This window comes from Falco cherrug, chromosome 7 (assembly GCF_023634085.1).
Source record: "Falco cherrug isolate bFalChe1 chromosome 7, bFalChe1.pri, whole genome shotgun sequence".
Classification (NCBI taxonomy): domain Eukaryota; kingdom Metazoa; phylum Chordata; class Aves; order Falconiformes; family Falconidae; genus Falco; species Falco cherrug.
In genome coordinates, this window is record NC_073703.1 from 38028770 (window position 1) to 38047838 (window position 19069).

Here is a 19069-nt window from a genome sequence, read left to right on the forward strand (position 1 = left end):
AGCACAACCCCTCGCTCCAGCTCTCCAGGGGATGCATCCCAGCCAGTTCTAAGTTATGTTTGGATCTGCCTTAGCAGAATAAAAAGAAAAATACTCACAGCTGAGCTGAATCTATGGAGCCTGAAGGGCACAAGAGCTCCCAACAGAGGTCTGAGTCATGCTCTGAGCTGGAGGCATCACACATCAACAAAGCAGACACAAGATCAGACACAGCTTTTGAACTATCTAGAAAAACAGCTTGAGTGAAGAGGATAACCATTAAATCAGGGTTTCCCTGAGTGTCAGGTTAGCTCTCCTCTCCAAAACTGTGACTGTACTGCACACTTAAGGCCCTGGACAACAGGCAAAACACCTGGCCTAAGTAATACCACCACATTGTAAGAGCTGTACAACTTCCCTCCCTTTATCACAAAGCTCCTATGGAAGCCATACACAAATATAAGTGCCCATACTGACTCACAGCCCCCCCGACACGCACACACAACCATAATAAATCCTCTGTGTTCATACAATGTTGCCTCACAAGTGTAACTGGAACCAAAACCAAAACAAAACCCCAAGCAAGAAAAAATGAACAAAAGGGAAAACTCCCCAGTGGGACTAAAGCCATGCTCATTCCTTAGGGAAGCAGCTCTCGACATTTCAAACTTTATACCAACAAGTCCTTGATGTTCTCTGCCCTAATACATAATGTGCCCCCGCCCCATCCCCCATCCCCTTTGAGGGACATGCCTGCTCCGTGGGGCTCAGTAGCATTGAATAAAACACTCAGAAGCATTGAGTAAAGCTTATTAGTAACAGCTCAAGCATGCAGGAACAAGACAGGCCTTTGGAGATTGCAGCAACCTGGGAGGGGCTGCACAAACATGGACAGCAAGATTAGAATTCAAGTGATCTTGACAAACCAGAAAAACAATCTGAAAAAAGCAATTTAGCATGGACAGCTAGGAACGACTACGTAGAAAGAAACTGCAAGTATAAGATAGGGAATGTTGTGGCACACAGGTGATCTATTAAAAAGAGTCTGGGGCACATCATGTGTCACAGGCTGCCCATAAATGAATAACATCATGCTATGTTATGTTATGTTATGTTATGTTATGTTATGTTATGTTATGTTATGTTATGTTATGTTATGTTATGTTATGTTATGTTATGTTATGTTATGTTATGTTATGTTATGTTATGTTATGTTATGTTATGTTATGTTATGTTATGTTATGTTATGTTATGTTATGTTATGTCATGTGAGGACCCTTGCAAATATCTGATCTCATATTCAGGTGCATGAACAAGAGTGTTGTCTGCGAATACCGAAGGTAATCTCCCACTACTCACTCAGCAAAGCCTTAGGGGAATGCCAGATCAACTGAAGAAAGAGGAGGGTAAGAAGAACGAGAGGTCAAAAGATAATGATCAATATAATTCAGAGAAGAAAAGACTAAGATTGAAACCATCTTCAGATAACCTAAGAAATGCCTGCAGAGAGGAAATGTTTTCCCTGCCCATTGTGGGTGAACATTAAACTTACAAAACAATTCTGGTGGCGGAGGTAATTTCTCTGAGGCAGGTTGCCTGGGAGAACAGAGGATTTGAATAAAAAAATAAAAACACTTTGCCCAGGAACTTTTTAGGCCAAGCTGATCTTTCCAAGGCTTGTGCTACAAGGCAAATGCATATAACAGCTGGAGTTCCACTTGCAGAGCTGTGCGCACGATTGCAGTTCCTCTCCTGGATGCCAGAGTGGACAACATTGCTAGAAAGTCACTTCCACCTCCACATGGAGAAAATGTTTATGGAAAAAGGACCGATCGGGGTTTCCTGTGTGATCTCAAGTACTGGCTGCAGGTGTATGGGTTCAATAAGGTCTAAGGACCCCGATGGAGGACAGTGTGTGGCACAGCAGGAGTAGGCAGCTCCCGAAGCCACCAGCGCTGCGATGCAGGGCAGGGCCGGCCAGCCTGCCTGCCCTCTAACACCAGCTGGTTGTCCCCAGGTTGGACAGGTATGTGAATCAGGGAATCCAGAGCATCCTGGAGACACCTGGGGGCTTGATTTCATTTGACAGTGTTTAGAGATGAGAAGGAACCCAAATGAGTGTTAGGTTGAAGGAAGATCCGGGGAAGGTCAGGGATTCATTGAGAGCTTTAGATTTCCACCTTATCTGCTTATTAATTGTAATGATGGTCCAAGAGCTGTTAAATCTGGGACAGGTTTTGTTCTGTGGTATTAGTAATTTTGGACCTCCTTGGAAGCATCCTTATCTTTGTTCAGTTGTTTGTGTGTTTTCTTTGCACAGAAGGTAAAAGTTGGCTTGATTTTTTATATGCTATTTCACTTTATTGGCTTTATTTTCAGCTTTGACACCTAGAAAAGGACTGCCATATCATGGAAAGCAATAAAAAAAATAAATCCAGCTGCTTTTCCATGCTGCTTCTGGAATTTACTCTCTGAAAATTGACTTTGCAGGCCCTGAAGAAGATCATGTTACTCCAAGCAAACTCAAACAGGTTACTTACTGTTCTAGGCCACTGGTACTCCCCTTTCTCAGACGCTGCCCGCAGGAGTAACAAGCAGCTTAAACAGGGCTCCCTTCTGAACCTCTCAGCAGCTCGAGTTGCCCATTTAAAAGGTTTGGTATCAGGGCACCTCGAAGCCAGGTAATGTTAGCAGGAAAGCAGAATGAATACCAAAAAGAAAAGCCTGTGGGGAGGGGAGATGCTTCTTTTGCAGGGTGAAGCGCAGCAGTGATGTATGAGGCTGAGGTTCAGGGCTCTGCCAAGCCCCAGGGGCAGCAGGCTGCTCATCTGTGGCCCTGGCCATCAGAAGTAGGGGCTCATCCCTGCACTTCCAGTTGTGCCATGGGGGCAGCAGTATAGCACGGGGCTCACATCTGCTGGTGCAACCCTTCCTCCCCTCTGGGACAACACTGGGTGGGGAACTCTGCTTATAGAATCACAGAATGCTTTGGGTTGGAAGGGACCTTAAAGATCACCTAGTTCCAACCCCCTGCCGTGGGCAGGGACACCTTCCACTAGACCGGGTTGCTCAAAGCCCCATCCAGCCTGACTTTGAGCACTCCCAGGGATGGGGCATCCACAGCTTCGCTGGGCAACCTGTGCCAGCACCTCACCACCCTCACAGGGAGGAATTTCTTCCTTATATCTAATCTAAACCTACCCTCTTCTGATTTAAATGGTTACTCCTTGTTCTGTCGCTACAGGCCCCGATAAAAAGCCTCTCTCCATCGTCACAAGTCCCCTTTAGGTATCGAACGGCCACAGTGAGGTCTCCCCGCTGCCTTCTCTTCCCCAGGCTAAACACCCCCAGCTCAGCCTTTCCTCACAGAAGAGGTGCTACAGGCATGTCACCCCCGTTAAAAGCAGGCACCCCCTCCAAAGTCCTGGCGGCGTGAGACCCGCGGGGCTCCCGACCCCAGCGCCCGGGGATGCCTCACCCGCACAGCAAGCTGCCGCCGCACGGCCTCCCCGGGCCACCGGGAACGGCTCTGGTGCTGCTGCTGCGCCGGCGGAGGGATGCTCTGCCCGCCCCCCCGGGCAACCGCCACCCTCCCCCCCCTCCAGCATTTCTTTCTGCCTTTACTTCTGCTGAATTGTCCCGATGAAGCTGCAAAAAAGAAGTGATGGGGGTGGGGGAGCTGCGGAAGGGACGCCCGCGCCAGCGCCCTTTCCGCGGCTCCGCCCCCCCCAGCCCCCGGTTGTCCCACCCCCGTCCCGCCCCTCGCCCGGAGCCGCCCCGGCGCGGCCGCCAGTGGCTGCGGGCGGCGGGGGGGGAGTTGTCCCGCCGCCCGCCCCGTCGGGGGCGCGGCCAGGCGCCGCCCCGGGACGGCTACTAAGGGCGGGCGGCGGGCGGCGGCGCAGTGCGCGCAGCGGCATCGCGCAGGGCTGCGCCATCGCGCAGGGCTGCGCCCGCGGACCGGGTGCCGGCATGGCGCTGGACTTCCTGGCGGGATGCGTCGGCGGTGAGGAGCGGGCGGGGGGCTGCGGGCGAGCGAACGGAAGAGGGGATTGCGAAAAAGGAGGGGGGGAAGCGGGAATGAGAAAGAGGGGAAGGAGGGAAAAGGAAAATAAGGAAGCGGAAAGGGAAAAAGAAAAGGAGGGGGAGGAGGAAGAAGAAAAGGGGGAGAAAATGAAAAAAATTTAAGGGGAGGGCTGGGCGCGGCTCTTTTATTTTGGGAGGCGGCAATTGTGTCGGCACGGGGGCATGGGCCCTCCGCTGCGGGGGGGGGGGACTTCCCGGGGCGGTGCGCCGCGGCCCCCCAGGTGCCGGTGCGGTGGCGGCGGGGTTTGCCCGCAGGGGCTGGGGGCAAACGGGCGGGCCCAGGGCGAGCAAACGGGCGGCGGCGGGCGCGGGAGCCCCTCGGCCGGGAGCGTGTAGCGGGGGGGGGGGGGGGAGGCGATACCTGCGTGGGGCTGTCCGGGGCTTCCCGCTGCTCCGCTTACGGCCTGCCTGCTATTTTTAGCAGCTGTTAAAATCGCGTTCAGATTTATTCTCGCATCTTCGGTTGTTTGCGCTTGCCGTTCTCCTTACCAAGCTGGCAAAGAGGTTTGTTTTTTGCTGTGGGTTTTTGGTTTGTTCTCCCCCCTGCCTCAGCATCTCTCCGACTCTGCCATAGTGATCCTGGCCTTGCCAGGATCCCACCTGGTCACTTATGCCATTGGTTTTTCACACCAAACGCAGCACACGTCGTGGTTTCTGAGATCTGGACTGCCTCGCTGCTGTGCTGGCCTTGAACAGCCTGGACTGCCTTGGAGTGGGCACGGTGCTTCTGCCACATCCCCCGCAGGAGAGGGAGGGGGGTTATCCTTCTGCAAACTGGGAGAAGGTGGACTGAAGCACTCTGGAATTCTTGCTGTTGTCGACAGTCATAAATGGATTGATGGCTTGCAGAAATACGGAGCTAGAGAATTCCTTGCTTCAAGCAGCGCTTGCAAAATGCGTGTATTTGGATTAGTGTAGCCAATAGGCCTGCGTGTACCTTCCTAAAAAGCCCTTTGATGCTACAATAAAGCAAAGGGGTTTGGTAATGCCTGGTCCTTCTGCAGGTGCTACAGTCACATCTGGAAAGGCTGTGGGCACAGCAGGGATTTTTTTCTGCTTTTAGAGAAGCTTCCAGGTTTTCTATGCCTCCACAGAGTGGCAGATACATGAAATATTTTGCTTTGGAGGAAGCCTGCAATTTCTGCCCACTGGACTTGCGTTGGGATGAGGCCAGGAATCGCTGCTGAGCATCGTATGACCCATGTGGTGAGGCACGCTCTGCAGTCGCACACCCCAACCCCTGCCTGCAGCTGAGAAGCTTGATGGGAGCATAAAGGCACCTAGTACTGGCCTGAAGGACTGAACTGTAGAGCTCATCTCCTGGCTTGATAGGATGCTTTTGACCTGGCCTACCAACAACGCTGTGCACTTACACCTTGGGCTGGTGGTCATGCTTGGGCTACAGCTAGCCCCAGACCCGGGAGGAAAACTGTGAGTCATAACTGTGGTATTTGTTTTGTTTCAGGTGCTGCTGGAGTGCTGGTAGGACACCCATTTGATACCGTTAAGGTGGGTTGATTATGAAATACTCTTGTCTCCAGGTGGAAAACTTAGCTTTTTCCAAGGAGCCGGGGAGGAAAAAAGATCCCCAGACCCTATAGAAGGATAAATCTGTCCTGGAAAGCTTGGAGCAAGGCTCCTCAACCACTGTTCATGACTTTGCAGTCTCCAGCTATTCAGAAACAAAAGTTCTTTGTATGCATGATTCAACCCAGTAACATGACACATGTTGCCCTAAACTACAGGTTTATCAGCGCAGTAACAATGTTGTGTTTGAAAATCCCATCTTCCATTTAATTTTGTTCAAAGCTTGCTTCTCTGCAGCTGTTCATCATCAGCTACCAAAACCGCCTCTCCTCATGTTTAAAACTCAAACCTACTTGTTACTAGGTTGAAAACTTGTTCTGTTTTCCCCTCGAGCTCTGCTGCTTACTGCTTGAGCTTTAATTTATCACACTAGCCAAAGGATGCAAATGGATAAAAATCCATGGCATGAAGCTTGTCTGGGGGCCTCTTCCTCCCTTTAAGTATTATTATATCTTTTTATAACTTTCAAAGTTAAAATTGATTTTCTGATGGTATTATGCAAACTAAGGGTAGCTACTTCAAAGATGAGATTTGACATCTGCTGGAGGGCCCTTCAGCCAGGACTCCCAGGGGTCTAAACCCATTTTTCAGAATGGGATGACAACTTAAGTCACTTCTTGGCAGCCTTAGCCAAAGTCTTGCACTGGAAGAATAGAAGAAGGGATGCCAATATATCCCTGCTAAATTAATACACCAGATCATTTGACTGCAGCAGACAGCATGCCACCCGCTAGATCTATATTTGGAATACCTCTACCTTTCTGAATTTAGATATGCAAAGGGCTTATAGTGTTACCGAGGTCATCACCATATTCTGTATTCTAGCACATGGTTAACTCTGTACAGATTTTCCTAGCTAGCGGATATTAGTCTTTGCCAGTCAAGTGCAAGCTGCTCAAATAAGTCAAACTGTATGTATGTTTCTCAGAGCATGGTAAATTTGACTGTTGAGTAATTGGATTGAATTCTAGTATATATTTTCAGGAATGTATTATCCAGACTTGCATATGGGGTTTTTTTATGGTGGTACAGGGCCAGCTGTCTTTCTCTCATCCCCACACTGCCAAGTTTTACATGCTTAACTTAAGGTGATGGGTCATTTCACTGAAGCCAGCAAAACTGCTAAAATGCTATGCTCAGACTAAAGTGAACCATGTGTGGCATTTTTCTGGTTTTTTAAAGTGGCAGAGCTTCTAGTGCATAAAACTAAATGTTTCTGTGTCTGCAAAACTGGGGCTCCCATGCTAGTTCCAGCAGATGTGTTAACACAAAATAGATGTGTTTGCTTTAGAAAAAGCATCTTGCTTTGCAGTAGAGCAAATTGTTTCTGGATGACTTTAAATGTTTTATGAAAGCCAGTGTGGCACGCTATATTTGCATATCCATTAGAAGGTATTATAAGTACTTACCTATTTTTTTGTTACAGAAAAAGCTAATGTTTGTGTTATTAGCTGGCATAGTCACCATGGGGAAACAAACACTATAACTAGTCTTTAAAAAAAAAAAAGACATTGCCTAACTTGTTGTGTATGTATATGTGTTAAGAATCAGTCCTTTTTATAGTTCTGCGGTGTTTAAAGAGCTAGCTGGTAGTCACCTTAGACTGTAAGTTTTTAATATAACTGAACAATGGGAAAGCTGCTTAGATAAGCCAGAATTTTACTTCTGTCATGGCTTTTAAGCTCTTTTTTTTGGCCAGTGATTGTGTTTCACAAAGCCGGGAGGGGGATGGTGGGACACACAGGGAGAGATTAAGCTGGTGAAGTCGCCCTGCGAAACCTACAACTGAGCTGATCTCAGAACTGGCAAACTCCTTATCCCTGGTTTGTTGATGTAATGTATAAAATTGCTTTTTTGCTTTTAACTGCCTTTACTTTCTGAGCTAGGGGCTGTCTTCATTAACAGCAAAAGTGTTACTTTGTTGTAGATGACAGATAAGCCTCATCACGGGAGAGTTGCCTAGTAAGTATAGCCCAGGTGAACACTTCTGTTTCTCTCAGTCTTAATTTATTCCCAAATGTATTAGTTCAAATAAAGATCTAAAAGACGTATGAAGCTTTTTCCCTTTTTGGTTTTAAACTGATGTGTCCCTCTTCTACAGCTATGGCATGGAGGGAGTGGGGTTTAAATATCCCCTTTTTTAAAAAAATGTAAAGTTTTATTCTTGAACCTTCTTTCTGCTATGCGTTTCTGGCTGTATACACTTCCACACACAGTGGCCCTAAAACTGAATCTCAGGCACACTGTTGTTGAGATCTTACCCACTACGTTTCCTTGGAGGACATTGTCTTTGCTCAAACACTTCTAAATCACTTGTTTTACACACTATTAAATGTTTGGACTGTTTTGGGGGTGTGGTTGGTTGTTTTTTTTTTAGTCTTGAGTATATTTATGCAAGTCTTTAGTGATGTGAAATTACAGTGGTACCAGTGTGCCTAAGACCTTGGTAACAGTGGCTTCAAATAAGAAGCAAGCAAGAACAATGGGCAATAAATAGAGGGCTAAACTTTGCACAGTTCATCCTTCCTTTAGTTGTACATGCCAAAAAGCTTGCTGAATATGGCATTAAGACTCATGAAATAAGGCGGCGAGTGCATATGAAACTTTATCTGGGAGTCTGCTAATGTGGGGATCCCCATGAGATCAGCACTATGCTCAAATGAAAGCTGTTTTTCATTCTTAGACCTGGAGTGTCAGTACTCAAAGTATTTTATGCTACAGCAAGGCTTAATTGGTCAGTATTTCACAAATTATTTAGACAAAAATAGTGGGAGCTCTATGCCACTAGGAAGTGAATCTGTATACAGGATATGACTAAACTACTGAAGACAAGTGTATAAAGAAGTTGAAGATTCCAAAGCTGCAATTCTCCCAAAGCTCATGCATGTGCAAGCCCCGTAACTTCACAGATGGGGTTTGAAACTATGCACAAAACAAAGGTTTTACTTTATTTAATCGATAGCTTAAGATTTATGATTTTGATTGTGGGTCTGCTTCTTGAGCAGCTGAGGTCTGCCTACACCCCAAACATCACTTTGAGTAACAAAGGATTTATTTTCTTTGAATCCTACTGTAAGCCTGCTTTTAACGTGGAGATGTTTTAAAAGCCTTGGAAGACCTGAGGTGGTCTCTGCCTCCCAGTATGGCTAGCTATATATACACTAATATGTATGCTAAAAAGACACTGAAAACTTCTGTCGCTTTATGTTTTGTAAATTAACTGGTTGTAGAAACATTAAAAAAATACTAAAACTATAAATTTCTTTTTAGCTCAAAGAAAGCTAAGCTAACCTGAATATAGAATTTTGATAAACCACATTCCAAAATCCTTTTCTAGACCCACATAATCTTAAAAGTCTTTCATTGTTGTGGTGGTGTTTATTATTAACTTTAGGCAAACAACGATAAAGAGATTTTCAAGTCAGAAATCTTGCATGTAGACCTGATAATATTTTATTAAGAAAAAAAGTCTTGCAGTTTTTTGCACTGGAGTAGCAGTAGCAGCATTAAATACCTGATAAACATCTCTGAGCAACATTGCAGCCCTCCACGCTAGAGATCAGAGACTTTGAACTTCACCATTCCAGTAAAACCAATTTATTGAGTTTATTGAGTGTAGGGCTTTGCACAAACTAGGTAGCTTTGAGACTTTACGTGGGCTTAAGACAAATTGGCAGGGAAAAAAACCCAGGATTGGATATTCCCATTAAAGTTTAAAAAAAAATAGAAAAAGGCCTGTCTCATAATATCAGCCAGTTACAGTAGCATCTATCTGTGCAGCAGAACATATATTCAGTTTTAGAAAGGTTAATTGATTACTACCATTAAAGGTTTGAAACAGCCACACCCTCACAAATTGTGTTCAGCAGATTAAAAAAACAAACAAACCAAACTAAAAGGACAAGTGGTTTTTTATTCCTTTCCTTATGCAAAGACTCACTTCCTAGCTACCCTCTGTGGAAAAAAAAAAAAATCTCAGTGAAGGGTCCCAAGTCTGGTAGCCAGAAACACTATGGGTGGTGTTGCTGGAAGTTTCAATCCTTTTAAAATTATCTTTATTTCATGCTTGACTTAAAAATAACTTTTTAAATAGAATTGTATCAGGTTTGAACAGATAGTGTGAACAGAAGTATTCTTGGCAGTTAAAGAAAGTACTTATTGTAGCCAGTACTGGAAAACTTCTATCTGAAATGCTAGGTAACAGTGTACCCTGTTGTACTTTGACATACTGTTTTTCTAATATTCACAAGAAGTTAATAATCTTCCTCCCTTCATGTTTTCACCCCCAAAATTAATTCAAAACACTTCCACAATATTATTGAATTATTTTGCCACATACGGCATTCCAGTGTCCAGCCTGTGCTCTTGTATTTACATTGCTATACCAAATCTGCATATATGTACAAAACACTAGTTTACCAATTAGGCTGCTCTGACATACCAATCGGTATCTCATACAACTTTTTATAGGTTCGTCTACAAGTTCAAAATGTAGAGAAACCTCTCTACCGTGGGACCTTCCATTGCTTTCAGTCCATCATAAAGCAAGAATCTGTGAGTACAAAATCAAAGCTTTGTATATTAGTAATCGGTGTATTTGTAAATAGGAAGGGTGGGATTTTTTAACAGCTTTCCCACAAACACTGAAGATCGAGAGATAAGCGTACTCTGAACCTCGCCTGGCAATAGGGCAGGTACTGTAGTCAGAAGTTTGCCAGAAACTTTGTGAAGATGATCACCAAGTTGGAAGTTGATACTTTGAAGTTAACTTTGAAAGTAAGATCACAAGCTATTTGAATCGTTAATTTTCCAAGATTCCAAGCAATCTGAGCAATAAGTGAAGTCGTCGGTGAGTTTTGGGGTTTTCTTTTGCTGCTGAAGCTTTAAGACCATAGCTAAGAGCGTGGCTTTAGGCTTTTACCTACATAAAGTATAAAATTTACCAGAAAACTTCTCTGGATGGACTGAGATTATTTTTTTGATGTGTTCAGCTGTATATTTGTACTGCTAAAAATGTTTAGATGTTTGCGTCCTAGGTAGTAATGAAATTATTATTACAAAGCAAGATGGTGCTGATCTTCTGGCCACTGTTAGAAAGTGAGGGCACAAGGGAGAGCTGGAAGGGCCATGTTCTGCACAACTTCAGGAGGTTATCAACACCACTGTTAAAAAGGGTCTTTCCTTCCTTCTTCCATTAGGCTTTTGGACTCTATAAAGGTATTGGGTCACCAATGATGGGACTTACCTTCATTAATGCACTTGTGTTCGGTGTACAAGGAAACACACTTCGTGCTCTTGGAAAAGACACTCCTCTAAACCAGTTCCTTGCAGGGTCAGCAGCAGGGGCTATCCAGTGCGTCATCTGCTGTCCTATGGAGTTGGCAAAGACAAGAATGCAGCTTCAAGGAACAGGGGAATACAAACTAAAAATGAAAAACTATAAAAATTCTCTGGATTGTTTGATCAAAATCTATCGGAAGGAAGGGCTGAGGGGCATCAACAGGGGTATGGTCTCTACACTCATAAGAGAGACTCCAAGCTTTGGCTTTTACTTCCTGACCTATGACTGCATGACCAGGTATTTAGGCTGTGAAGCTGAGGACAATTACGTTATTCCCAAACTGCTGTTTTCCGGAGGGATGTCGGGAATTGTGTCCTGGCTCTCAACCTATCCCATGGACGTGATCAAATCCCGACTTCAGGCTGATGGAGTCGGAGGCGTTACACAGTACAACGGCATTTTAGACTGTGTCAAGAAGAGTTACCATGAAGAAGGCTGGAGGGTGTTCACAAGAGGTCTTACTTCCACACTTCTCCGTGCTTTCCCTGTCAACGCAGCTACCTTTGCTACTGTCACCGTGTTCCTAATGTATATGAGGTCAGAAGACAACCTTCGTGAATGTGAACCAGTAATCCAGCAGCCTTCCAGTTTGTGAACCTTCTCTGTTTGTTCTCCTGATCCAAAGCCTGGCTGGTTGGGTTTTTTTAAACTTAAACACTTGACCCGCACAAGTGGCGTAAACATATGCTATCCATATAAAGAATTCCTAAATGTTTCAGACTAGGATTTCATCTCATTACTTGTATAAGCAGCATATTGCCTTATTAAGGACTTTATATCTAATAGTATCGAAGTTAAGATGGGGACCTGCCTTTAGAGAGTATTTTATAGTTACTGTTGTGGCTCCAGAAGGGGTTCTGGAGAATGTCCTAGTACCAGAAATCAGGTTTTCTTCCACTCGTGTTCTGGATGACTGAGTTAGGTTGAATGCAGGAATGTTGTCAGGAAAGAAGTGCTCTTTTTGCATGTAACGGGAGTAAGTATAGTCCTCTAAAGTGAAGTGGGCGGAGGAAATTAAATGTTGGAGGCATTTTGCAGGTAACCCTGAACTCTTTAAGACAGACTAGTATTCAGCTAGCCATGTGTTTTGCTTTTCCTCTGCTTTTATACATCAGTGGGTTTAGTAGCAACTTTGTTCATACCGGTTTGCTAAAAAAAATAAAAAAAAAAAAAGTATGATTTGTTCCTAAGCTACTCCCTTACCTGTCAGCTTTGAATAAGTATCTTAAGCACAAAGTTAGCATCTGCACTTGTTCCTTTAAATCTATAGGCTGGTAAGGATTTAGGGAAACTCAAATCTAGTAAGATTGATGTTGTTTGCCTTCACCTCTGTTTCTTGTTCGGTGGGTGCAAGGACTGTATTGACTAGATTCAGCCCAAGTGGACTTTGTTCTCTGAAGTTAACGCAACTTTGCACCACTTCTCCCAATGCGCCCCATAGCAGCCAGTGATGTACAGAAGTCAAAGTCCTACCTGTGGTATTGCACAAAATGTTTGTGGGTGCAACGTTAGCTTAGCAGCTTGAAGTACTGTAGAAATACATACATGTTTAGAGCTGGAGGTTTCATACCTTTCCAGAAAATAGGGGTGTAAGTGTCTGAAATGGTTGGTGTTTAATACACTGGCATTGTGAATTTAAACAATATTGTTTTTTATGTATTTAGTTACAGTGCTACTGGAAAGAAGACTGAAAAGGGTTCTGCAGAATTTTCTTGTTATGTTAATCTGCTGTGATATTTTTTCTTTTATTAGCAGCCTGTTCAAGAGGGATTGCATTAGTCAAACAGTTAAAGATCTGGAGTAAGAACTACACATATTTGGCACAAGTAGCTAGAAGGAAGGAGTGCATGTGTATAAGGAATGTTCTAAAATGTATCAAACTAGTTCAGTAAGTACAACTTGTTACACTTTTGGTTGGGACAAGTGCAATATGTGTTTAACTTATATGAATTTTCTAAAGAAACCTTACTTCATAGCATTTTGCACTGTAACGAAATATGCTGGAGAAACCTGTAAAACTGGTATGTCTTTTTATACCTTGGAGGTATGTTGGATGTTTTAGTGCCTACTTGCACTGAGATTCAAATTGAATGTTAAATCTGTCTACTAAGCTGCATATGCACAACTCCTCACAGCAAAGACCATTTACACCTTTGTATAGTACTCTGTAATTATTGTATATAAAATTGAGGGAATAAATTTTTAAAAAACTTTGACTCTGGTTCTTTAAAGTTGCTTAGGTTTTACTCAGATGGTTCCTTGTGTTAAATCAGGCTTGCGAGAGGGTGGGGGTTCTGGCTTTTGCCAGGAGAAACTTGTTCTCCATCTGCCTTCCACGCACCACCGGGAAGGGCAGTGCTTTGCTCTGGCTTAGAGCGCATCAGTTCATTGAAGGGAAGTTGCCCAAGCTTGCTTCTTGAAACTGATCTTGTCAGTGAGAACCTCTACTTGAAGATAGTATACTTACTATGAGAACAATCCCGCTTTTAAAGCAAAGAGCTGGCAGCCTGCTTGGACCCCTCCTATCCTGCATTTATTTGGTTTAAGCAGTGCTGATCAGCACCAAGGCTGCACAACGGTGCAAGATGAGTCAGGGTCCCTGCAGAGTCACAGCGGAATCAAGTACCTGGTCTGCCAACAGCACTGTTCATACCTGAATCAGAATACTTGGCTCTAAGATGTGCAAGTTCAGCAAAAATCTTTGTAGGTTGTAGTGTCTTTTGTTTTTAGACAGCGCAACTAGCCCACAACACAAAAAGCATCAATATTCCAAATAGAAAGTCACACAGGAAAAGCAAGATGATGCATGTTATGACCAGCAAAAGAGATCTCCTGGCTGATGAGGGTTACTTCAGGTACTGGCTTCACTAGTTCATTTTCTTAAAGGGTAGATACACCTGACTGAAAGAAACCCTGTCAAGCATCCGTTTGCTAGATGAGAAAAGTGAAAGGCCACCACTTCTTCAGCTAACCGTGACCAGGGGCAGTTCCAGTCAACTGCCTTGTGTTCTCTCAGCAGGAGCAAGGCTGAACTATGGCACAGAAACATACCTGGAATAAGTAAACAGCATCTCCCTAAAAAACAGTAACATCGTTAGAACAGAAAGGGCTACACAATGTTTTACTTGCAGTGCTTACTAAAACATTCTCTAGAATTCAATCCATCTGGAACTTAAATAATCTAGCAGATACTGGAGGTTATTCAACAAGCCTGAGGAAGGTAAACCCCAGCCTTCAACCTGATGCGAGTTGCTTGAGATCTGTGTGACTCCTATTAAATCAAGCCAGACAACAGCCTCAGCCTTTTTAAACGAGTCAGTTCTTTCCTGCTAGATTTTTGATACATTATCCGATTTAGCCAGGTCAGACAGAACTGTACTCTGCCTCCCCAGATCATCCTACAAGCATCATCAAGCATCATCATACCGGGTAGATGCTCTATTAATGCCGCAATGACTGAAGGGAGTAAGAAGGTAAAACTTACTGAAAGTAAAACTCAGCTGCTAACAAGCCCCCATGCTCTACTCTCACAACCACCCTGCTAGTGGATGGGTCATACCCGTGTTAAAAGTTGCAGCTACAAATATGCTTAAATAAGAGCAAGAGCGGGGGAAAAAGCATCCAGGTACAATCCTTCCAAGTTTGAAAGAAGTTATTAAAACTACGGGGGTGAAATTCAGTTAATTTATCATGTCTGTAACCATCAACATGACAGGTTTGTGGGTCTGTTTTTTTGTTTTGTTTGGTTTTGTTTTGGCCTCGTTCCCTTGTCTTTCTCCACATATAGCTTTTTTACAAGTTCATACGAAAAAGCGGCAAGACATTTCAAGGGATGAAACCCTGCACATTGCAGGTGCAGGACAGGCAGCATACTGGGAAAGTTACAAAGGTACAAAAAATCGACAATGCAGAGAAGTTTCTGTTCTTTGAAATTAACTATATTTACTATTATGCTGGAAAACAGGTGTTAACAGCTGTTGTTAGCCAGACTTTTGATCTGTGGATAGTTAAAGAACAACTTAAAGCCCAAAGTATGCCAAACACTGTTAGATTAGCAGAAGGTGCAGATAAACCCCTCTTCTGCCAGAAAAAAACAGCCAGAGAAAACAGAAGCTTACCTAAGGCAACGTGCCATACCAAACACCACAACCTGAGGCAGATGAAGGATCTGAGGGAGCATGGACCTGGGAAGCACAGCAAGAGCAGGGAGCCAGAGAACTTGCTGGGCCAAACCTAGTGGTGACAGGCTTTGAAATCACGGGGAAGCAAACTGCTGCCTTCAGTGTTCAGGAATTTATGTATGTTCAGAGGCAGTGGGGGAGGGAAGCAGAGGAAAATAAGCCATTTTTACCCTCCCACTCCAACTGTTTTGCAGTTTTCGTACTAGTGTTGCCCTCACTAATTACAACAATGGTTATCACCAACAGAAAATAAAAGAGATATTAGTGACATAATATGCACAATAATATGTATGATATACAGTAAAAAGCTTGTCTATTTACAGTTTATTTTCAGTTTTACCTGATTTGACCTAGAATGTGATTTGAAGCTATACAGTTTCCTCAATAAACAAACTGAGAGCAAGCAAAGCAAAGCAAGGTCTGCAGTGAAAAATAATACCCTATAATTGACATAAATGGAAGAAAGGCAAGTTCTAATGTTCACAAAACATTCTTCAGGTCTAAAAAACTTTAACAGTTAAATTGCTTCTTGGTATCACTTGCTATTATCACTTAAACTTTATTATGACTGCTTTTTTTTTACTGAAAGAAACTCTCTGCATTTTTTACTAACAGTTAAAATGGAGTTATACCATTTCAATCATATCCATGTGCCGATCTATAGAATACTAAAATGATAACAAAGCTTGACCTCATGGCCTGCCCTGTTTGCTACGCGTATCAAAATAGGAAGAATTGTTGCTAGAGTAATTTGACTGAAGTTGGTATGAAAGAAAATCAGTATTTTTTTTTTTGACCTGATCTAGTTGTCTTACACAGAAATTTATCCTAGATCAGGTACATTCAAGTATTGCAATCAACCGGGCCACACACCGCTCTCCTTGTGCACTGATAGATTTTCACTTAAGGAAGAATCCACAACAGGTAATTTTTGAACAGGCTAGTAATAAAGCTAAAGCTTTTTAACTGCAATTAAAGGAGGTGAAAGTAAAAATAGCTCTCTTGTCCTTAATTTCCTCCAGGCAGATACCTGCTTCTCTGTCAATTCAGAACGGAGAGACTGTACGCTTTCATTTCACACTCTGGAAAAAAAAGTGAGATTAAATCCCTTATCCCTAACCTATGCAACAGGAAAGGATAAAAAACAAACAACAACAACAACAACCCCACACAAAAGGAAAACCTGAAGATCTGCCATAGTATTATTCCTTATAATCCATTCCCAAACCACAAACATCTGTATGCCCTTCCAAGCACTCAGTCATTAGATTCACAGAAATCCACTGGAGGTTCCGTTAGCACTGGTTAAGATTGGAGACAGATTCCATGTTCAAAAGCTGTGTCTTCCGTTTCACTGAGAAAAAAGAAACGTGTTGAAAAAAAGTCAAAACATAGGCTGCATTATGCCCCATGTGTGAGGCAGTCAAAAAACCTTGCAACCCAAAAGCAGTTGGAAACATTAGTGACACCCTTGGCAAGCATCCTGCAGCTCTAGAAGCCACCTGACTCTATAAGCCCTTAAATCAAAATCTTAAAGGTCTTTTCCAACCTAAATGACTTTATGGTTCTACAGATTTGTCTCGCAACCGATTGCTGAGATGAGCTTTAGTATTAGGACATACCCGGTCACCAAGCATTTTGCGCATGGATTTTCCACTATGTAACAAGGAGTCCACCTTATGCCTCAGTCTTTATCTGCTCTATGATTAATCTCAAAAATGCACCCGTTAGCCACAAACAATATCCTTCTGAAATACACTTTCACTGTGGGCCTGCTCCAGAGAGAGTACTAGTTTACCTGAGATCTTTGATGCCCTAAAGAGCTGCAATGCAGGACTCTGATGCAACACCGGTCCCGCAGTCTCCGCAACGCTCGTGCAAACATTTTAAGCAGCAACATGCTGAAGGAAAGTCCAATGGCGAGGCCCTAGCCGCCCCAGGTGAGCTCACACCTTTTAGGAAGCCACTGCTGGAGTGAAGCATTCCTGTTTTACACGTCCATCAGCTAACCGAAATAGCCACTTACAGCTGACGCCACATCTGTTAACATTACATGTCATTAGATTTCCACATTTCTCTTTAAAAGATATTTGATATTAATATCGGATTTGGGGATCCCCTAAAAATAAACGACCCATGTCACACTCAACAGTTTTCGTTTACAGTCTTTATGTTCATTGCCTTGCTTGTGCTTTTTACGACTGCACAAGTACACCTGGGACACTTACAAATCAGCAGAGCGCGTAACACTTAATTCTTCTGCACTTGTGTGGGGGAAACTTGCTCTTTGACACTGGCACGTTCCAAGTCTGTCAAGGTCTGCTGAGCACCACGGGCACCCTACACACACTTGACCTCGGAGGGGCACCCCGACACTTTGCTATTCTGCCTGCCGGCCACCCCGTACAAAGCGGTAATTCACTGCCATCTCCTGGCAAACCACCGTTCGAGGCTGCCTGTACAGACCGAAATAAAGCGTTGACAGAGATGCTACCTCACAGCAGCTTGATTAGAGGGAAGTCACACTTAAACCTACAAGAACACTTTAGATAAAAGTGGCGGTGAGAGAAGCATCCAAAAGTCCTGCCAGGATCCCACGGACCCTCTGTCCTTTTCCCTCCCTCCCAAACTGACTTAACATTTCTGCAGAACGTCAGGCTTGCTCCTGGTGAGAGCTTCCAGTTCACACAGGAACCTGGTGAGGACAGCAGCTCACGGGAGGGCTATTATGTCCACACTGTAACACGCAATAAGAGGAATTGTATCCAACCAGCACCCAATCTTAAAAAGATTTTCTGTTAGAAAAAAGTAACAGAAGACTTAAGAAAACCCTGAAAATGGCATTGTCTAAAGAACAGTTGCTATACGCGATGTTACTCATTTCCCTACAGCAAAATGGTGTTTTACTGCCACTTTAGGGGAAGCTACGACCTGAAAAATTCACATGAACTCTTTCAATTAATCTGATGCGCTTTCTCCAGAAGGAAATTCAATATTCTCCAGACTACTTCCAGAGAAACAAAGGGACTGAAAAAATTCTAAGCAAAACTGCCTTAATAATATAGGATGATTGTGAGCACACACAAGCTTGCCAAAGCTAGTTTATTTTAAGCAGAGAATTAAAATTCTGTAAAGGACCACCGATTAAATTACCTTACAAAACGAAGCCAGCAGCCATCCAGGTGGCATTTATGCATTGCTGTAAAGCCACCTTCATGCTATTGGCCTTTTGCAAATCAATACTAGGTCAATTAATATAATCAAAATTAATACAGAGTCTTGTGATAATACAAGCACATACATTTCTCCTCCGATTTGTTTATACCTTTACAGATCACTGTGTAATGTTTCAGCTTTTTGTGTTCTACAGTGGGGTCTCACACCCTCTTCCCCATGCCATTCTGCCATTCTTTTGCCCTGGGACCTGCCAAATCAGGCTGACAGAAGAAACCTTTTCACTCTTCCCAAGGGAAGTGCTACTTTTTTAACTATTCCACTTACACAGCTACAAATAAATCTATTTGTCTCAAGTTCAACCTTTATTTTTATTCCTGCCTGCAAAATTTACATCCAGTGTTCAGTTTTTAAATCCATCCCGATTTCCAAAGATTTTGAAGGACCTTTGGTTTCTCCATAGCTTTAAGCAATACAGTAACATTAGTGCAGTTTGTAAGAAGTCAAGGCTTAACACCGACACATTCTTTACTTCCCTCCTCAAGCCACGCTAACACAGGCCTAAGAAAGATGCTGTACAGAAGAAAACATCATTGTTCCACACCATCATCATTACAGAACTGGATCAACCAATGCCAGTAACAGCAATCACTTGACTGATTAGACTTCCTAGACCGATTTGCCCAGCAGCCCTGACAAAAATACTGATTTTTCTCCATTTTCT

General features: G+C 43.5%; 1 protein-coding gene across 3 annotated transcripts; it reads left to right on the forward strand.

The window, feature by feature from the left end:
• Positions 1–3830: 3830 nt before the first annotated feature.
• On the forward strand, positions 3831–13206 carry SLC25A29 (solute carrier family 25 member 29). 3 transcript variants are annotated; one of them, XM_027804920.2, is made up of 5 exons: positions 3908–3982; positions 5528–5571; positions 7577–7611; positions 10120–10203; positions 10848–13206. In XM_027804920.2, exon 5 carries the CDS (start codon positions 10881–10883, stop codon positions 11583–11585), a length of 705 nt encoding a protein of 234 aa, XP_027660721.1. In that variant the 5' UTR covers positions 3908–3982; positions 5528–5571; positions 7577–7611; positions 10120–10203; positions 10848–10880; the 3' UTR covers positions 11586–13206. The 3 variants fall into 3 exon arrangements, with proteins under 3 accessions (XP_027660722.2, XP_055572247.1, XP_027660721.1); XM_027804921.2 differs by lacking the exon at positions 7577–7611 and having other exon boundaries at positions 3831–3982; XM_055716272.1 differs by having other exon boundaries at positions 3868–3982; positions 5528–7611.
• The last annotated feature ends 5863 nt before the right edge of the window (positions 13207–19069 follow it).

What these genes read in the sequence shown, in the direction of transcription:
- SLC25A29 (XM_027804921.2), top strand. Translation starts at nt 3,949, where the DNA reads ATGGCGCTGGACTTCCTGGCGGGATGCGTCGGCG. An exon ending in CCTGGCGGGATGCGTCGGCG is followed by an intron (nt 3,983 to 5,527) that starts GTGAGGAGCGGG and finishes GTTTTGTTTCAG; the next exon opens with GTGCTGCTGGAGTGCTGGTA. An exon ending in ACCCATTTGATACCGTTAAG is followed by an intron (nt 5,572 to 10,119) that starts GTGGGTTGATTA and finishes AACTTTTTATAG; the next exon opens with GTTCGTCTACAAGTTCAAAA.